Raw genomic sequence first — 21,976 nt, forward strand, 5'->3', positions numbered from 1 at the left:
GGATGAACTATCCTTTCCTGCACACATCAAATATACAGACATGCATCTGTTTCTTTCATTTAAGACATAACCAACTACAATACAGTATCAATACAGTATTTTTGACAGTTTTAACACACAACTTAATTTAGTACAGTAATCAGGCATTTAGAAATGACACAAAATAAATTTTACTTCAATAAAAACAAGGATCAGTTTTTGTAAGGGTTGTAATGTCTATAGAAAAAAAGGTGTCCAAAAAATGTAAGATTAAGTGGATATTTTAATTAAATGTTTGGTCAATATTAAACAAGATTTGATCACCCTGTAAGTGTTAAAACGACAATTATCAGGCCTTTCAGTGCCCTTTGCAGGTAATGGAATGTAATGTTCATAAATGGTTTATTTTGTATTACATTATGTATTTTAAGTGTTATTCAATTATCATTAATTAACAAATCATTATTGCCTCGTTGTTTTTTATAATGCATTTTAAAAGGTTGTTGTTTTTTCGCTTAGGTCTGATTTTATTACCACAAAAATATCTGAATAGGTCTACTTTGTTAATTATTATTTGAATTATTTTGAAGCATCAAAGCCATGGATAATTTGTAGTTAGCATTGCTTCAAGAACCATGTTTTTTTTTGTTTGTTTTTTTTTGTAGTAAAATTATGGTTCTTTTTCGGAAGGGAACGTGTAAACTCAGAGAATATTAAGGCAGATGCGGTGGTATTATCACCGACATTTAAACACGTTATTGACTTAATGTTATCAAAATCCCAAAAAGTTAAACTGTATTATGAAAGTACCTAAAAGTGATGCACAGGCCTCATCTGCCCCCCAAAAATTGTCTTCATGCACTGTGTTTACAGGATTTACAGGTGTTTACAGTGTTCTCTGACATGTCCAGAAAAAAAGTTAGAATATAACGAGAATAACTTCATCAGTGTTGGGCATGTTACTCAGAAATCGTTATAAATTACTACCGTATTTTCCGGACTATAAGTCGCACTTTTTTTCATAGTTTGGCTGGTCCTGCGACTTATAGTCAGGTGCCACTTATTTATGTTTTTTCCTCATCATGACGTAGTTTTGGACTGATGCGACTTCTACTCAGGTGCGACTTATAGTCCGAAAAATACGGTAGTTACTTATTACTCCTTAAAAAAAATCTCATCACTTTTAATCTAGTCACACCCCTTGTAATGAACATTTGATTATTTTGATTTGCTAATCAAATGTTTTGTTTTGAAAGTTTAGATTGTATATAAGAGCTTGGCACATTATGATCTAACATGAAATCGGGAGATTTTCTGAAATTATAACATTTTCTTTCTTTATTTGTGCAGGATAATGAGGTTGAAGAACTGGAGCAGACAACCATGGCGATCTGTATCACTGGGAAAGAGGATCCTCTCCATCCACCTAAAGACATTAAAATTGTTGTCGAAGGAAAAGAAGTCCTGAACGAGTTGCCATCGGTTGCAACCGCTTTTGCCATGGTTTTTGGGCTCATATATACACTAAACCTAAAATATCCAAAAAGGCTACAGTTCACCTTTGAATTTGTGCAAAAGGTCCTGATGGAGCTTGATGGAAAAAAGATGACCCCGAAAGTCACTAGACTGACCACCCAGCTGTACAGGGATTAATTGTATAATTGCATAATTGTTCAATTTTATTGTGTTTTTACAGCCAAGACTTTAGATCCTTTTAATAAAAAGGTTGCACTAACAAGGCTGCATTTTCACTGCAGCATTTACAAATGTGGCTGCCCAAGTTCGATGGCTACCAGCTACAAAGGTCGAAGTAGGCCAAGTGTTATGAACAACTGGAGAGACTGATTGCAGTGTTCCAAGTATTTCTGCTATCAAACTTCATACATTTGAAGCAAATGTTCAATGTTGTGAGTTTATTGAACAATAAATGTGTTCTAAAGGAAAAGTGTTCCGAGTAGTCATTGATCAAAATGTATTGAAAACATTTTTTTTTTATTGATTTATTATAGATCTCAAATAATGCCAACTCTTATTTTTTTTTAATTTGAGACAATCTAAAATAATTAATTTAATCGGCCCTATAAATATTAGTTTGTTCCAAACTAAAATAATTAATTTAATTTAACCTATACATATTAGTTTAGTTGGTTTGTTCTAATTTAAAATAATTAGTTTTTTCCAACCTAAAATAATTACATTGATCAACCTTTAAAAAGTGGTTTGCATGGATTTAAAATTTTCAAGTTAAACTAAATTAAATTATTTACATTGAGTCAATTTCAAATGTTTCGTGTGATTGATTACTTCAATTTTTTTAAGTTGATCCAAGGTTTTTATTTTTTCAGTGTACTGTCCACACGACAACACTGCAACCGGCATTTCTGAAAATGCTCACCCTGGCCGTAGTTTTAAAAAATGATCGGTTTCGGTGCCCTGAAACTGCGTTTTCGTGTGGACGAAAAGGCTGAACCGCGTAAAAAAGTCACGTTTATAAAAATACCCGTGTCCGTGTGGACAGGGCCTATGCTATGATAGCAATTCCCAGTTTACTGCACAGAAGTTACCAAGGCCACATGTCCAAATGTCAGGATAGGAGGCTATTGTGACATGATATCACTTATTCATTATAAGTATATACTCAAATAAATATAAAAAGGATATATTTCTCAAGTATAATTAAGTGAACTTACCAGGAATTATGAATAAAGCCTCTAATCTCCAATCGTTCTCACGCTGCTCCAGTCGGCAGGATTTCAGATTTGAATGATGCACGTGCAATCCCATAATGCCACACTACAGTAAGTTAGTGTAAAAAGTTAACAGTTAACTGCTAACAACTGTAAAACCTTATTTGACCCATAATGGATTGAGAATTACAGCTGCATCTTGTCAAATGTTTATACAGTAAAATTAAAAAAGCTGTTTTTTTGCAGGCTTACTTTTTAATTTACTTCAGTGGGAACAAAAAGACCCTCACAAAAAAAAAAAAATCAAAAGGAGCATACGTTGCAGAGCATCTGACAAAATTAAAGTCTTGTATTGTAGAATAAATGCTCAGCACCGCCGAGAGTTTGCCATCGTTAAATCGAAACCGAAAGTAAAACGCGCACTCGATTTTAAAACCGCGAGTTTTGAGAGCGACTCCCCGATCTGCGCAAATGAGGCTAAATAACATATCTAAGCTGTTATTAGTATGTAATATTTAATAGGTTGTGTAGTTACTATACCACCGCTGCATCAGGCTTGGAAAACAATTAGCTCTATTTGCACATTTAATATAGAGAGAGCACTTATTGTTCCCACTTAATAGGCCTACGACTAAGAAAAGTTTAGAGTCAACTAAGACCGTTGTTTATATTTTATTACTGCTTTTATTTTTACAGTATGTTCAATTTATGAAAAAGAGTTCAGTTAGGAGGTCGAACCTCATAATTAATGTACTGTTCAAAGGTCTGAAGAGGCTCACATGAAATCAGACGGGAGAGAATCCAGCAGTGCTTGAGTATTGTTGTTTTTACTACATATGATAATACATACTCAGAAAGTAGAACTGATTCCTTTTTTGTTCTGCTCCGAGCTAACAATACCTTTCAATAATTATGTATTTTTTATTTTTTATTTGTGGGTATTTATGTTATGTATCTGTAACGAACAGATCAATCTATATGTCCCCTTGTGAATTGTGACTTCTTTTAATCAAGTTAAAAGAAAAAAAGGAGTAAAAGTTGTCTGAAATGTAAAAACTCAAGTAAAGTACAGATACTCTCAAAAATAAGTAAGTACTGTAGCGAAGTATTTTTAGTTTGTTACATTACACCACTGGTTAAGTGTCGGCATAAATGATAAACAAACAAACAAAAGATGAGATGAAAATCACTCCCTGCTCTTGACAGAATGACATTTGTAGCTTTTATAAGAATTTATATAGTGTAAATTGTACCCTACCATAAAATTCACATCTATGCAACCAATAAATAAATTACTTCTAAGAAAGAGCAAATATTTCTTCATTGGTCTAGTCTCTTGATTTTGCTCTCAGAATGCTTCAGATTTATGCATTTAAACTTAAAATGAACAAAATTTTGTTCAGTTTAAGATATTTTAGATTTAGTCCGAGAGCTCTCAGTCCCTCCATTGAAGCTGTGTGTACGGTATATTGTCCATGTCCAGAAAGGTAAGAAAAACATCACCAAAGTAGTCCATGTGACATCTTCCATGTCTGTTGTGAGAGAGTTCAAAACAAAGCAGTCTGGATATCCGGTTCGCGAACAAATCATTCAGTTCACCGAATTGAACTGAATCGTTTAAAACAGTTCGCATCTCTAATACGCATTAATCCACAAATGACTTAAGCTGTTAACCTTTTTAATGTGACTGACACTCCCTCTGAGTTCAAACAAACCAATATCCCGGAGTAATTCATTTACTCAAACAGTACACTGACTGAACTGCTGTGAAGAGAGAACTGAAGATGAACACCGAGCCGAGCCAGATAACGAACAATAGACTGACTCGTTCACGAGTCAAGAACCGGTTGCATTGGTTTTCGGATCACCAGTAGTTTTGTCGGACAGTTCAATTCAATAACCAGTTGAAGAAAACGGTTCACTGGTTCTTTTTTCGCTCGACGTAATGGCGTCATTTGCGATGATTGCCCTTGATTCAAGCCTTCGGTTTACCAGCGCTTATAACACTAGCACTGAATCAGTTCAGAATCAATCACCAAAAGAATCAGTTCGGTTCAGATGCTCTGTGTGTCCGTCTGCTTCACGCTGAATCACACATGCGCAGTATCATCAGCTCCTCGGTTCTCGAATCGGATGCGTCTGACAGAAACGGTTCTTGACTCGTGAATGAGTCAATGTTTTGTTCATTATCTGACTCGGCTCTGTGTTCTTCTTCAGTTCTCTCTTCACAGCAGTTCAGTCAGTGTACTGTTTGAGTAAATGAATTACTCCGGGATATCGGTTTGTTTGAACTCAGAGGGAGTGTCAGCCACATTAAAAAAGTTAACAGCTTAAGTCATTTGTGGATTAATGCGTATTAGAGATGCGAACCGTTTAAAATTATTCAGTTTGATTTGGTGAACTGAATGATTCGTTCGCGAACTGGATATCCAGACTGCTTTTTTTTAACTCTCTCTCACAACAGACATGGAAGAGAAGACAATGCTGAATAAAGTCGTCCTTTTTGTTATTTTTGGACCAAAATGTATTTTCGATGCTTCAAAAAATTCTAACTGACCCTCTGATGTCACATGGACTACTTTGATGATGTTTTTCTTATCTTTCTGGACATGGACAGTAGACTGTACAAACAGCTTCAATGGAGGGACTGGGAGCTCTCAGACTAAATCTAAAATATCTTAAACTGTGTTCCGAAGATAAACGGAGGTTATACAGGTTTGAAACAACATGAGGGTAAGTTATTAATTACATAAATTTGCAATCTGGGTGAACTAACCCTTTAAGAGGGGCCTCACATAAAGAGCAGCCTAGGAGCCACTGACCACCTTAATCTGCCCCTGATCACATAATAATATATTTATTCAAAGTTTATTATACTGATGATATAATAAATCTAGCCATATTACTGTGTAAAATAAATGACAATAAATAAGTTCCTAAAGGAACCACTGATGCACCAATATTATGAATTAAATTAAACATCGGCCTCCGTGTGCCTGTTTATATTATAATAAACACTCAATTTAACACATATTACTTTGTATTATTTCCTGCAGGTTTTCAAGGCAGACCTTTTCAGACCTATTATAGATTGATTGATAATAATAGATTTGACCAGTATCTGAGATTTGTATTTACACCTTTCTGCTGTTATCACTTTCATTCACGGTATAGTAGCGCCATGGTGGCCTTCACCTTCATCCAACATAAAATACATGAAAACTTTTACACTCATATACTGTACAGAGACTGCTGGTTGGACACTGTGTTAACAAAGCTAAGGATTTAGGATCTTACCAAATAAACTAATAATTTTACTACACAGTAAAAAATGGGGTGTTAATTTCTCAGAGTAAAGTTATTTTAATCCAGAAAGAGTATTTTCAACATTTTGGGGAGTAAAGTTGCTCTATCGGTGGAGTTAAAAGTGAGTGTAAAAATCTGCAGAAACGCAGTGCGATTTCAACTCTACAGCAGTGATGAATACCCGCCATTCTGCTGTGCTTATCATTCGTTTGGCACGCATTTCGGTGGAGGAAGATTGAGAAGGAGCAACTCTATTGCTAGGTGAGTATCCTGTGCTATCCACACCAAAACGCTATTTTTTTTTTTTACTTTACATAATTTTAAAAGTGTGCTGATATTAGTTGAGGTCATATTACAAGTTATAGCAACTTGTGTTTCTTTATGTGTTGCAATATTTTCACGAATGAAGTTTGTCAGAATGATTTATGCTTAAAATAACGTTAACTCGGTCACTATAACAACAAAAGATTTAATACAGTTAATAGCTATTCTTAGCTAACGTATTTTTTAGCTTCCCAGGCAACGTATCTAGGTTTATATATAGCGTTACTGGTAATGTTAGCATGCTTCTGATAGTTAATGTTAGTCTCATTAAACGATAACTTAGATCACTGATTGCGTGACGTGTTTGTTTAACATGGCTTAACAATTTTAAACTGGTTACGGTTTGAACTAAAATAGCTAATGAGCTAGCTAACTTTGGCCTTTGGCACAGTTATTTGGTAGCTAATGGGATACTAGCCTAATTTGCTGCAGAAAATATAGATTACGTTATATTCAACCAGCACAACTTTGTCTTCAGTCGCCATTTGTAACTGCAGTGTAACATCTAAGTAATGCATAGTGCATGAGAGAAATTAATAGGTAACTCTTTGTTGAACCAGCCCTAAATTATGATTTTGAATATATATTTTCTTTGTTAACAGGGGCAAAATGCTGTTGCGTGTTCAATTCGGGGAAGAGCAGAAATACGTGAAGGTGTCTGAGCTGACATTCGATGCTTTCTTGAAAGAAGGTGGGTAACTTACCTTAGGTTAAAGCTATAGCCTATATATCACGCAATGACAAAATAATACAGCTTTAACCAATTATGTCATAATATCTAGTTAGGTCATTAATCAATTGTGTTGTGCTTTATATTTTCATTTGCATATAATTGGCTGCAGATACTTGTCTTGCTTCATTAAGGGAATACATGAGGCAAACTTAAATATGAACTTGGTTACTTGTGAGAAGGGAATGCATGGTTTTTAATTACAATTTTTTTAAACAGTGTGTCTAAAATTCAACGTACCAGAAAGCAGGCAGCCAGACATTAAGGTGTATGACCAGTCAGACACAGAAGTTGACACAGAGGTTTTTGAAGAAATAGTGAAGGAGTCACCTGGAACTCTGAGAATCATGCTGGGCAATGGAGGACTTGGTATTCATCCAGACAATTCACAAATTAGTTTATTTAGTTTAAAGGCTGAAATGAGAACATTTATTGTCTTAAAATACCGATAACATTTTCTTGTAATATGTTTCTATATTTTGTACCAATTTCATAATGAACAGGTGCCTCTCAATCATCATCATGCTCGGGTACATCTGATGACACCGTCATCCTGAATTTCACAATGTGTGACCCTGTTGAAGAAGAAGCTGCTGCTGAAGGAACCACCCACCACAGAACTCTTGGATTTGATGTGCAATGCTAAGTCAGCTGCTGAAGTTGAGAATGGTATGAATGGAACTGTTTTACTTGTTATTGTGGGTTATGTAGGTGTGTAGTGTACATTTTTGTAATGGTGCAAGTTTGTCATTTTGAAAGCTATGCTATGGCATAATGTTAACAAGGTTTTTATTTACTTATGTGTAGGCTGGGACAGTGACATGTCGGCCATCTTGCTGCTGCTACATCTGCTGCCACCATCTGCACAAGGTAGAAAGAGGCCGGGAAAGCTTTCTGCGTATCAAGCTGTAGATCAGCTCATCAGATTTCAAAAGTTATGCCTAAAGGGTTAGTTCACTTATAATTTTTATTTATTTTTTTGCTAATAATTAACTAACCCCCATGTCATCCAAGAGGTCCATGTCTTTCTTTCTTCAGTCAAAAATAAATGTATGACTTTGAGGAAAACATTCCAGGATTTTTCTCCATATAATGAACTTCAATGGTGACCAACGGTTTGAGGGTTCAAATGAGGGTTCAAAGTCTGTCTCAATGTTGCTTCAAATTCTCGATATGATCCCAGCAGAGAAATAAGGTTCTTATCTAAATAAAAATACCACAATTGAATGTGTTGTAGAATCTCAAGATGCGCCACGCAATACGTCATGATGTCGGACAGGTCAAATTTTGGTTAAAAAGTATATTATTTTTAATTATAAGCCGATCGTTTCTCTATATAAGACCCTTATTTCTCTGCAGGGATTGTCGAGTCTTTGAAGCTACATTGAGACAGACTTTGAACCCTCATTTGAACCCTCAAACCGTCTTGGATGACACAGGGGTGAATAATTATCAGCAAAAACATTTTTCAAAGTGAATGAATTCTTTAACAGTTGTTTAAAATATATCTTCCATCACCTCAATCTTGTGGACAGTTTGTAGTGATCTGATCTATTGTCAGAAGTTAGTCACCAAAACAATTCTGTTGAATGTATTTTGTTGTAGGTTGGAACCAGTGTGCAGCAGCATCTAGACAACATCACCCAAAGCAGTCAGCCCTACCTTCTCGCCCAGGGATCCACACAGAGCACCATTCACTCCTACTTCATTGTGGTTGACAAGCATGCACTTCCATGCAAGGCAACAGGTTCAGTTGGAGCTTTTGACGAACTCTTTAAAGCCCATTACGTCTTTGGTACGTCATACAGTTCTTCCCTGAGCAGCTTTTTCACATTTGTTCAAACAACCATCTATAACATCGACATGGGGGAAACAAAGGAGACCCCTAGAGTTGCAGAATTGCGGGCAAGGATGGTGCGTTAGTTGAGATAGAGCTATGAAGTGTTTTCTTTGCAAAAGTGACCATGGAAGTCCAAACAACCTTGTTAAGCACTTTAAGGTAATTCATGGGCTATGTACAGGCAGGACTCTTTTTTTGAAGTGTGGACAAGAAGGATGCTCACGTTCTTTTGGTAGTTTTTCTGGTTTAAGAAAACATCTTAATAAGTGCCATGGAAGCAGTTTAGTTGATTCTGTAGAATATGATCTTTCATATCCTCAAAGTACCGTCAATACAAGTAATGTTTCTCATGTTGAAGAGTCGACTGAATATTTAGAGGCTGAGTCACAGTTATCTTCCCCATACATTGTAAATAGTTGTTCAGCTGTAATTTCTGATCTAAAGGCAGCAGGTGTTGGTCAAAGTACACTGAATTCTATTGTGATTTCCATGGAAGAGATTGTTCAAGATATCCATCAGCATGCTAAAGAGACAGTGATAAAGCATGTATTTAGTAATGAAACGGAAATGTGCAAAAAAGTTGAGGCGTGTTTTGAGGGGTTTGAGAATCCTTTCACAATTCTAAATTCGGAATACAAGCGATCAAAATTTATGACTGACAAATGGGAAATAGTAGAACCAGTTGAATGTGTGATTGGTTCAAGATTTGACACAAGACGAAATAAAAAGACTGGAACATATGATCAGGTAGTAGTTCAAGATAAATTCATGTATATTCCAATTTTATCTACACTGCAGTCAATATTTAAAAGTCAGTATGTTGCAGAAATGTTGCAAAGCTCAGCTACCAGTGACTCTAGACTGAGAGATATTTGTGATGGATCTTTTTTTAAAAGTCACCCCCTGTTCTCAACTGAGAAGCAGACAATACAGATCCAGATGTTCTATGATGACTTTGAGGTCACCAACCCTCTGGGTCCTAAGCGAGGTATTCATAAATTGGGTGGAGTATATTTTACTTTAAGAAACTTCTCTCCAAAATGGAATTCTTTCTTGGCTAACATACACCTGTGCGCCTTATTTCATACTCAAGATGTTAAACGGTATGGTTTTAATGAAATTTTTGCTCCCATTGTTCGAGACATGAACTGTTAGAGAGTGATGGTATTGAGATTCCATTATTCAATGGTTGTGTTCGTGGCGCTGTAGTACAGGTTACAGGTGATAATTTGGGTTTGCATAGTTTGTTTGGTCTGGTGGAGTCTTTCAGTGCAAGGTACTGTTGCAGGTTCTGTTTAGCAGAAAAGGAGGACTTTCAGACAGAATTCTCTGAAGATTCTTCCAAAGTAGTTTTGCGCACCAAAGATATACACACTGCTCACTGTCAAGAAATGGCTTGTAATCCATCCCTTCCATATGTTTTTGGTGTGAAAAGGTCATGCATATTAAATTCATTGGAGTATTTTCACACGACAGAGAATTTCTCAGTTGATGTGATGCATGATGTGTTAGAAGGGGTGGGCCAGTACGAATTGAAGTTATTATTTCTGTATTTGAAGGAAAAACATGTTACATCAGCAGAAATAAATTCAAGAATACAAAGTTTTGATTACGGTTTCATGGAGAGAAACAACAGACCTGTAGCTGTTAATTTAGGTGAAGGATCTAATGATCTGGGACTGAATGCAGTTCAGTCCTGGTGCTTACTTCGGAATGTTCCTCTTATCTTTGGAGATTTAGTAACTTCTATTGACCAACACTGGGGCCTGCTTCTTTTACTGCTTCAAATAATAAACATTATATTCTCGCCCATGTTATCTCAAGGTTTATGTGTATATTTAAAACATTTAATTGTGGATCACCACACACTGTTTAAGAAGTTGTATCCTCAGAAAAAACTTTTACCAAAGCACCATTTTCTTATCCACTATCCCCGCTGCATCCAGAAAATTGGGCCTGTCCTGCATAGTTGGTGTATGAGGTATGAGGGCAAGCATAATTTGTTAAAAAAAACAGCTTAAATCATTTAAAAATATTACTAAAACACTGGCAAAAAAGCATCAGAATTATATGGCATATAGTTGGCGAAGTTCAACAACTTTTAGTCGGTTAGACATTGGTCCAGGAAAAATGGTGTCTTTAAATATGGTAAAAGGAGGTTCTGAAATTGCTATGGCAATGCAAGTGCCCAGTAGCATTCAGGTTATGAAGGTTAATTGGGCTAAACATAATGGGTTTGTTTATCGCCCAAACTTGGTTATCTGTGGCAAAGTTGAATCTGAAGTGCCCGTGTTTTATCAGATTGAGTCAGTTCTGATAATGTGTGAAAAACTGTTGCTACTCACAGTGCCTTTAGGTACAGTTACTTTTCAAGAACATTTCCATGCATATGAGGTGATCAGAGCAAAGCAGGATTTTGTTTTTTTTCATGTCGACAACCTGCATTACCCTAGGCCTTTTGACATACAAATGTCATATGGAGGGAATGACACAACTCTCCTTGTCGTGCCATATTGCTTTCTCTGGTAAACATTTTGTGATGTTATACATATTTCTGTCAGAGACAAGGCAGTGGGTTTGCAATGTAAATTCAATGACATTGAAATGCTTTATTTTTTCACAATAAATTGTGAGTCCTGTGATCTACTGTTGTTGTGCTTTTTGTTTTTATTTGGATAGTAGTTGATATATATATATAATTCATTAACACTGCATCTTATGATTTATATATATTTTTAAACACTGTAGAGAAATGAAAAGTAAATATTACACTTAGAAAGTGTCATTTTTAAAAAAGTAAAAATGTAGATACATAACTCTATACTGTGTAATTATATTACTCTTAACAGTGTGATTCAACTACAGTGTTAAATAATTTTAAACATTTCATTGTTATTTTTTACACAATATTGAGTAGAATTAACTCTAAAAATTTGACACTGACCAAAGAGTAAATTTTACACTGATTTTGAGTGGGACCAAATGTTATCTGAAACAGAGTCAAATTCAACTCTTTAGGAGTTAAATTAACACTTCTGTTTTTACTGTGTAGGGATGAATAGTCGATGAATTGATGCTTTGATTCGAGGAGCCTGATTCGACTACCAATCTAACAGTTGAATATTCACGGGGTGTTATTGATTATGCCATTTTGACTATATGGGGGAGCTCAAATGTCTGATTTCACATTGAACTACCATTTTTCTCCCCATAAGTTAATATACAGCCTATTATGATAAAGCTGTAAGAATCTGAAAAAAAAAGAAGCTTCAAATTAACATTTTAAAGTGCGTGAATAAATCCAACCACCCCTATAGATTTATGTTTCACTTTCCATAATCCGTGACCGACAGAGGAGCATCTTGGCTGCAGGGATTTAAAACTTTACCAAGATTCAAACTGACACAGGCAGAGACTGGATTGTTTCAATCAGGTAGGGTACAAGTGATTTCAAAACATTTCAGCTGGTGTATATATATCGTGGATATATTATTTACCTGAAATAAGATGCATTTGGTTTTGAGTCAAGTGCTTTTCCATAGTGTTACTTTGATTTGACTTATGTATATACATTTTTATTGTTTTGTTATACTTTTCTTGTGTACAGCACTTTGTGATTTTATCTGTGAAAAGCGCTTTAGAAATAAACTTTACTTACTTACTTACTTACTTACTTACTTCATTGTACTACTACGGTGATTATCTCTTTACCGCGCAGCACGAGCAGGTCAAACTACAATAAAGTATATTAATAACTGGGACTGTTATATACATACTATTATAATGAGAAGACCATTATACTAAAATGCTGTGAATATTTAGAGTTTTGCTGCTGTGTTTCTGCACATTGTTTCGTGAAGAACGCGTCCACAAAAGGAGTTTGCATTCAGAGCCCCGCAGATATGTTCATGTGCATTCGGGCCCTTTTTGCAAATAGTCTATAAGTCTGAATATTAACGTTATGTTGTATAAATAATGAAATTATGAGTTGAATCCCATTGATTAAAAACTTGCTATCAAATGCATCACTCTACTGGTCATCTTAAGCTCGTGCAGCTCACAACAGAAATGAAGAACATTAACTGCTAACGTTTTATGCTAACGTTATAATGAGAGCACTATTGTAAAAAAAAAAAAAAAGTTCATTGTTATGGCAATGTTCCAGCATAAAAACTGTCAGTCAATCAGTCAATCAAATCGGTTGGTCTATTCCTCTGCTTTTTGCACCTTCAGACACCCATATAGCATATTTTAAACATTTTGTTTTTGTTCTTACACCACACATGAATATATGTCCTTGAAAGAGCAAGGTTTTCTAGAGTATCAACTTCTCGTGGTAATATAAATGGTATGACCTATTTCAGATGTGGCCAAAAATACAACATGGATACACCCAGTTGAGTTTCCCTGAGCATTCACACTGTTCTGACCAGCAGGGGTCACCAGATTAGACCGATTCATAAGAGTGAATCATTCGAAGAAGTAATTGTTTCAACTGATTTAAAGTTTCGAAAGGCTTTGTTTCTCACATTACTAGCAACAGTTGGAGACCTGTCCGGGGCAGGAGCCTCATGGAGAAGAAAGACCTTGAAGTCTCTGCTTGCTGTGCTTCTTTGGCTGTTTTTATTGCTGGGCTTCTTCATGCAGGAGCTAGTGAATTAACTGTTCATTGGTAACCAGGAAACAAGGTGCAGCATGCAAATAATGCTTTTCATAGCAGCAGCACAGAGGACAGTGAACAATAGAGATGGAGACAGGACTGACATAAAAAGCAAACACAGTTGCCAATGTTCAGCAGACCACAGGACATAATAATAAAGGTGCTGTAGTAAAAGCATTAGCATTGAAGTCAACTTCATATTAGTTGATGGTAAAATCGGTGCTACAGGATTTTGAGAGGAGTTTAGCATATTAGCTTTGACACTTCAGAGACTTTTCTGAAAATATTTTCATAACATAAATAAATTTAAAAAATCATGATATACCTGTACAATAATGAGCACCCGACAAAAAGACAAATCCCCAAAAAGGAAAAAGGAAAAAGAGTGATGCCAGAAGAAAGAACCAAGGAGTATTGAAGTGAAAGCAATCATCTTCAAACAGTGGAAATATTCTACAGGACAAACACATCAGCAAAATACAATCACAAAATAATCAATCACACTCATTCACAACTGAACACACTTCATTATGGAATATGCCAAACATCTTCCCTCAAATGCCAACAAATAAAATAAAAGAACAAATCAGCACCTCATAAAACAGAACATGTTATTTAATTGCAACTTCAAGTAAGATTGAATGTTGCAATTTCAGTCTTTGGATTTTTTAGGTTAAACACAGTATATCTATCAAATATATGAAGATTTACTATACATTATATGCATATTCATAACTGGCCACATCACTTTTACCTTCATTATCCAGTATACACGTGTGTCAATTGGTCGGCGTGATTTTGCCAAGTAAGACATGTTCCTTTTGATGATCCTGGATAAACATTATTATCCAAAAAATATAGATTTAACCCAATCCCAATCCCTACCCCTAAACCTTACCTTACCCACAATTTATTCCTAAAATCAGTGGGAAATAATAGCTGATTAAAAAAGAGTGTAGAAGCACTTGGTTGCGAGCCTAAAACAGATATTTTCTGAAAAGTTATATTTCCAATTCTGACCGGTTGTTTGGAATTTTGTTGTTGATCCAGGAACATGTACTTGGTGAAATCCCTGTGGTAATTATTCTGTAAAATTCCTCCTGACAAACGTCACATTAAACATTTTCTAAGTGAAAGTAACAACATTTACCAGAGTCTGTGTCATGTATAGTTCCAGTTACAAGCACTGCACATACTCTCAGCAAAGTTTTTCACCAAACAAATCAACGGATTTCCAAGCTTATTAAGGCTGGTTTTGGTTCTAATGTGGTGGGTGGAAAGAGTTGATGACTAAGGCACAGTGTTGTTTAAATCATAAACATTACCAATGTAATGATACAATCTTTCCCAGAAACAGCAACAATACCAGTTAAACCATTGACAGTAACAATAGAGCAGACTGTCCTCCAGAATGAGACTGTGTGAAAACACAGCCCGTTCTGTCAGTAACTAGTGAATGTATGCAAGGCAAGAATAAATAATTGAAATGTCAAACCAGGTGTCAGTTATAGAGCAAAGACAAGAAATAGATGTCTCTCTTTTCCTGTATGGATCACTTTAGCAGCTTTAATACACCTCTAATAAATAGTCCTTGCTGATCCATAACATGTTGCTATGTTTAATTAGTTTCTTAATTATCAGTTAATGTATCAAAATGATAAATCATGTTACTTTGTTTTTTTTTTTGGCAGCTTCGGCCTGAGTCTGATTCATTGATATTCAGTGCCACTCAATCTTTTGGGTTCATCGAGCTTCGAGTTATTAGCATCTATGTCCTGTAAGAAAACACATACACAAATGGTAAAAAGTAAAAACACTATTTACTAGAGACTCGGAATTGCATGGGTTTTTTTTTCCTCTCCTGTTGCTCGTACAGAGGTTTTCTTTCCCTAAATATTTCACAGTCTTCTGAGTGCATTTATATTTATGTCAGATCAGCTGTATGCAATACTTACATTCTGTGGTACAGCAGTATGTCTCCTGCGGCGATGGTAAAACGCACCAGCAGCTACAAGAACAACCACCAGCAGAACAACAATAACTATTCCTGCTACAGCAGCTGAAGACCGACCTGAATCTGGAACAGCTGGAGACAGACAGTCATTATTACTAGAGTGAATGATAATCCATCCAGTATTTAACAATATATTTGACTGATATTAACACTTTATTTATTTATTTATTTTTTTCACTTTTGTCATCAGTTGTATGGAACTGATTTAACTGATAAATGGCAAGCACCTGTTTTAGCAATAGAAGCATCCCATCACTGTGAGATCAACAGGAAACCATGCTGACAGGAAAATGGACTAAAGTTTTCCGCTTTCCTTGATACTAACATTCACATTCCAGCACTTACTAGTTTGATTAAAGCTATTGTTTTTTTGTTTTGTTTTTTGTTGTTTTTTATTCCTCACCAATGACAGTAACACTCACCAATGACTGTAACACAGAATCTCTTCACTCTGGTGATACAAAGACTGCTGTTGCTGCTGATGATCTGTAGTTTATATTCTCCAGAGTCTGTGTTTGTGATGTTCATGATGGTCAGAGATCCAGTCTGATGATCCAGCTTCAGTCTGTCTCTGAATCTCTCTTTACACACATCATCTGTACAGATCGTACTCTGATCTCCATTTATTACAGCGACGAGAGTCTCATTAAAATACCACTTCATCTCATCATTTGGACTTTTTGTTTTATCCGATCCTAAAGTGACAAATTCTCCCTCCTTCACTGACTTTCTCTTTATTTCATCTCGTTCAGCAGCAGAAACACCTGAAACACAAACCAACAGCTCCTTTTTTAACTACTTTTTTACTACACAACATAAAAGATTTGTGAACTTGACAGCAATTGCACAAGCCCTTTACTGAATTTTGGTCTAAAAAGAAACATTTTGGACTGTGCTTAAACACACTTTACATATCAAATCTTAATTCAAACAGATAATAATAGAAGCTGGTCAGAGATGGCGTGTTTACTTTCAACTTCATCTGAGCTTAAACTGCTGCTTTTAGTAAAAAACGAATTAACTGTTAAAACTATGGAAATAATTTAAGGCCTTTATCAACAAGTATAACAATAACAATAATTGTGAAGATTTCACACAGCATCTATAATGATAATAGCACAGAGGAAAAATGTTGTAGGAATCATTTTCAGAATTTGTTTTTTATTTTTATTTTTTCAGCTGAAGACCAATAAAAACTTTGACAGCCAATCAGAATCCATCCTGCTTAAAGATCTCCAGCATTTAAAGTGGCAGACCAAAAAACTGCAGCATTTTTAATTATCTTAATGCTATTGTGTGTTGGTGTGGACAGTAATATAATATCATAATAGTTATCATCCTGGTTTAAATTAGATTTTAATTTAAAATCAAAATAACCTGTTTAATAATGCACTGCAGATGTAATTTCAAGAGTAAAGCCTGCATTTATCTGTAGATATAATTTCCAAAATTGGGAAAATACTGTGTAAATATACAGGTAAAAAAAAAAATCAATAAATGCATTAACAATACTTTAAACATAATACTGCATTTAAACAATCATTAATCACTCACCACTGACAGTAACATTGAACATTTTATCACTGCTGCTGGTACTACTGATAATCTTCAATTCATAAAGTCCAGAGTCAGTGTTTGTGATGTTCATGATGGTCAGAAATCCAGTCTGATGATCCAGCTTCAGTCTGTCTCTGAATCTCTCAGTACCTTCATTACACTGAACATCTGTACAGATCTTACTGAGATCTCCACTGATCTGAGCGATACGAGTGTCACCAAAATACCATTTAATATCTTCTTGTTGGTTTGTTTTAACACCAGTGCGAAAAATTACTGAATCTCCCTCCATCACAGACACTGACTGTTTATCTGGTCCAACACCAAACACACCTGAAGAACAAACAGTTAGCATAAGCCAAGCAAAACATGCAATAGTGCTGTGAAAAAAATACTTTTTCCCCCTACACATGACAAAGATTTTGAGTAGAAGAGTAGAACAACATGTCTGGATTAAAAACATGCAAACAAACAGCAGAAGAACATCATTGATTCACACATTGACTCATCAGAAAGACAGACATGAGTCTCATAGATGATCCACACTGTTAGATCACGCCTCCATATCAGATCCAGCCCCTGAAGCCATGCAAATCCTGGCAAAATATATACCAGTTTTTCTGGTAACAGAACAACTATTCAGCAAAATAGTCAAATTTTCAAAACCTGTTAACAGCAGTATGGGTCAAGTTACTTTGAAAATGTCATTATATTACTGATTACTGAATACTCACTTTAAAATTAATCAAGTTATTTTTCTGATGACTTTATTTCAAAATTATTTAGTCACATTACTTGTTACATTACTTTTTCTGGACATCCACAACATCCCAGCATAAACGCTCAAAGAATCAACATTCACAAGCCACTTTTATATTTAATTAAATGCAAGCGTAGACTGTGTACTGGTTTGCTTCTCAGCCTAGCAAAGGACTCTCCCTTTATCTCTGTGTATTGCAGTCTCACAAAGCTCTAGTATAATATATAGTCTTTCTATATTTTGTGTGTTATAATGAGAAGATTCGTGAGCACGCATGATTTCAGTGCTGCACAGGAGATCGTACACTAGCTTCAGTGAAAGTATAACGTGCCTAACGTTTTCGACTCGTACATTACACGTCACACCCTGATGTCACATGTCATTACTGGACCTTTACGGGTTGTGTGTGAACACACGCATATATTCCAGGTAATCACTGGCAGTGACACCCGGGAACAATTGCCAGGACACTTTACCCGTGTATTTGCCGGAATCGCAGTGTGAAAGGGGCTATAGACTCCCCATGTCAAAATGCCCAACTTTACAGCAGAAAAAAAGTTTACAGTCTGGTATTAAAATTGGTTTTGGTCTTTATTATTGTGAAAAGTCAAAAGACCCTGTACTTCGGTACCAAGTCGGTATTTAGTTTTTTCTAAATGTTACGGTACCATTTTTTTTTTAAATGTTATTTTCATTTCATCTTGCCTGTAATGCCTGAGCAGCGTTTGTGATCGCAGCCGTTACCGGGAAACCTTGCTCTCGCGCTCTCTACAAGCTCCTCCTGCTGGCAGAGAATGAATTTCCATATATGAGCCACCACAAATGAAGTGCAAGGCTGTGGGAAACACCGCTTCTGTTATGAATCCAATTAAATATTTTAATTTGAATGTCGGGTTTCAATGAACGCTGTTATTAGAGTAGTTAATCATTAGCATAAGCGAGGCTAACGCTAATATAATGAGAATAATAAAATTACGTTTCTCTATTAACTATTTAATGCGCCTATAACTTATATTAGTGTAAAAAAAGATTAAAATTTTTACATGCCAGAGGCTTTTAAATGAATTATGAATCTAAAATATCCATTGTTAGAGAAAGTAAAAATTGGTCAGAGAAGCAGTTCTGGGCTTTTTTCTTAGTTGTTATTCTGGGCTTTAAAATGCATAAGCCCTTTAAAATTAAATGTGCACACAGTTTTTGGATTAAAATAAAGTTTATTCTTTTTTTTTCTTTTTTTCTTTTTAGCATGTTTTGTGTGTGTTGCTTGGTACTGAAATTGTGGATTTTCACTGGTATCAGTATCGAATACTTACATTTTGGTACAGTGACAACACTAGGCTATATAACTGCCCTTCATGACAACTGTGATAATAATAAAGAAAATATTTTCTAATTTAAAATACTTTTAAATTATATTAAGCCTTAAAGTTCTGCATAATTAAGGGCGTGGCCACTTAAATGAAAGGTGGATCTCAGCTGCTGACACTGCCGTCGAGCTAGGTGGGCGTGGCTTCAGTAATCAGCTTCCACATCATTGCACTTTTTTGTTTATCCAGGAGTGACATGCGGTGATGCGCTGCCAAGATGGCCACAGCCGGCACCGCCCACTTTCAGCTTAAAAACTGCTCTTCAGAAACCTACGAGTGATGTCAATCTCCCTATGTCCGTGTTTTTATACAGTCTATTGTTATTTTTGTAGTAGTTGATGCTTTTATGCAATAGATGAATAACACTTAATTTGTTTTTAGATTAATGTTTAGATATTTCTATTTGGCAGGAGTCTCTAAATGCAAAACTACATAATTTTTTCTCTCCATGCTAAGTTTTTCGTTGGTATTATCCACCTCGCAGGCACTTTATCAGTAATTATCAGGTAGAGCACGCTGCATGGGCTCCACCCTCTAAATGATAAAACTACATTCTGTTGGCAATGATGTAATGCATAGACCTCGTCTTAGAACTATAATTACTGTTTTGTGAATTATAACGTGTTAAATTACTCAGTTATTAAAAAAAGTAATCAAATTACTGTAAAGCGTTATTAAGTAAAGTGTTACTGTCCAACACTTGTTAACAGCAAGACTTTACTGGTACTCAAAACTGTATTAAGTCTTCTATTAGCCAAGAAGTTTACTGTGTAAAGCTGGTGAAGGGCAAAGTCAGGAGTCAAACGGATGATAACAAACAAGCAGAGTTTGTTGCTTTATCTTAACAGCATACGTTTCAAAGCGCAGAGTTCATCTGACCAGCAGAAATCCAGTAAGTGTTATTACCACAAACATCAGCAGTGGAAAATACAAAACATCTTTTTTTCATATTTTTTTTTCATATATAACAAAGGAGCTGAGGAACCAAATGCGAGGTATTACTCTATAACATTATCATTTTAGTACTAGCCTTGCATGTGGTTCCTCGGCTCCTTTGTCACACCTCCCCATGTACATTACAAAATTTTAATTATTAAATATTATAAGCAAAAAAAAAAAAAAACACGTATGAATCAATTAATGAATGTAAAAAGCCCTCCTGAATTGAAATACTCAGGTAGAATACATATATCCTTCAACATTCTGTTTCAAATTGTTACCCCCTTTCTCTATATTGCATAGATAAATTGCTCATTAAAATACTTGAGAAAATTATTTGCTCCATGTTTTTCTATAAATATGTTTTAGTCCTACTTTTGGAATCTCCCACTTAAATTATGTGCGAATGATGAATTATTTGATCTTAGGCGCTGTTCTCAGCCTAATCATAAAGTCAACACAAACTGGATCTTTCTGTCTCTATACAGAGACTATTAAGGTCACAGAAACCAGTGCAACAAACTTTAACAAACAAAGGTCTTACCTTTGTCGAGGAAAAACAAGATCAGGGCGAACAAATGAAAGAAAAGCTTCATTTCACAGCTTCTCCCTTTAGAAAATGAATGCCTTGTCAGATTAATAGATGTGTTCTTCTATCCTTCTGCTTTAAGGGCGATGCAAATTTTTCACTTGTTCAAGTGAAAGTGGCATTGGAGCCTCACTGGAAGGTTACGCGATGACGTATAGTGAGTGTCCAGAGTATAAAAAAAAACAGCAGGTTCTTTGTCCCATAAGCAGTGGCTGGCAGGCAGCTTTCTTTAATGCCATGGCTATAGAAATATCACTCCACACATACTATAATCAATCAATCAATCAACAACAACAACAACAAAAAAAGAATAAAAATATAAAAATATAAAACCTAAGATAGAAAGATAATTACTATGATATAATGAATCAAAAGGAATTGTAAAAAATATAAATGTAAATTAAAAATATAAAATGTAAATGTATAAAAGACAAGAATTATTAAAATATAAAAATAAACAGAAAAATAAATATTTTTAAATATCTCAAAACAAATACAAAAAATAGGTAAAGAACAGACAAGTTTAATATAAATTTAGAGCAGTAGCATAAATAATACACAAATGAATTAAGTAAAAAGAGAGAGAGAGAGAGAGAGAGAGAGAGAGAGACCTCAAGCTCAAGTAAAAACCACACTGGGAAAAAGAACTTCTGAGCAGTCAATTCATCACAGTAACCCACAGCACCTGCAGCTCCACCCTCCACACACACAGAGAGAGAACACACAAAACCACCTGTCAACGGAAAATGCAAAACAAGTAACAGGAGCCAGGCAGGAAAATTGAGAAGCACCAGGCTGCAGCCTGCAGATAGAGCCAGCCCCGCCCCTCCCCCCAATACCTCCTCTGATTGGTTCGATCGTCTTTCATAGACAAACATGATAGGAAATGTGTGCATAGTTGGTGTAGGATGGAGTATGTTGTTTAAAAGCTAAACACGCTGCGCAGATTTACAAAGCCTTTATTATAATGCACAGAAGAAAAAAATTTTTTTGCCTGTAACTCGCCATGTCCATTACGGTTTGGCTGATCTTTAGGCTAACAGAGGAGAACCCACTACATTTTGTAAATCAATTGTGTTGATTATCCACAGAGAGAGGATCAGGTCTTCGGATTTTGCTTTAAATAATCTTAAAAAAGTTGATTATTTCATATTATGATGAAAGGAAATGAGAAGGATGTATCAGTATTGTTTTACTTTATATAGTACTGTATTTTAGACACGT

The 21,976-nt window shown here is 35.4% G+C and overlaps 1 protein-coding gene and 1 long non-coding RNA gene across 3 annotated transcripts; one reads left to right on the forward strand and one right to left on the reverse strand.

The window, feature by feature from the left end:
* Positions 1-6,126: 6,126 nt before the first annotated feature.
* On the forward strand, positions 6,127-7,613 carry LOC132160377 (uncharacterized). The gene is made up of 3 exons (XR_009437999.1): positions 6,127-6,233; positions 6,899-6,987; positions 7,530-7,613. It is a non-coding gene; the product is annotated as an uncharacterized LOC132160377 (long non-coding RNA).
* Positions 7,614-15,175: 7,562 nt separating this feature from the next.
* LOC132160287 (uncharacterized) lies at positions 15,176-21,513 on the reverse strand. 2 transcript variants are annotated; one of them, XM_059570042.1, is made up of 6 exons: positions 21,383-21,513; positions 20,708-20,993; positions 17,095-17,430; positions 15,963-16,304; positions 15,482-15,612; positions 15,176-15,301 (listed from the first exon to the last, which is right to left on the reverse strand). In XM_059570042.1, exons 2-6 carry the CDS (start codon positions 20,757-20,759, stop codon positions 15,236-15,238), a joined length of 927 nt encoding a protein of 308 aa, XP_059426025.1. In that variant the 5' UTR covers positions 20,760-20,993; positions 21,383-21,513; the 3' UTR covers positions 15,176-15,235. The 2 variants fall into 2 exon arrangements, with proteins under 2 accessions (XP_059426025.1, XP_059426024.1); XM_059570041.1 differs by having other exon boundaries at positions 20,708-21,018; positions 21,364-21,507.
* Positions 21,514-21,976: the final 463 nt, after the last annotated feature.

This window comes from Carassius carassius, chromosome 16 (genome assembly GCF_963082965.1).
Source record: "Carassius carassius chromosome 16, fCarCar2.1, whole genome shotgun sequence".
In the NCBI taxonomy this organism is placed as follows: Eukaryota; Metazoa; Chordata; class Actinopteri; order Cypriniformes; family Cyprinidae; genus Carassius; species Carassius carassius.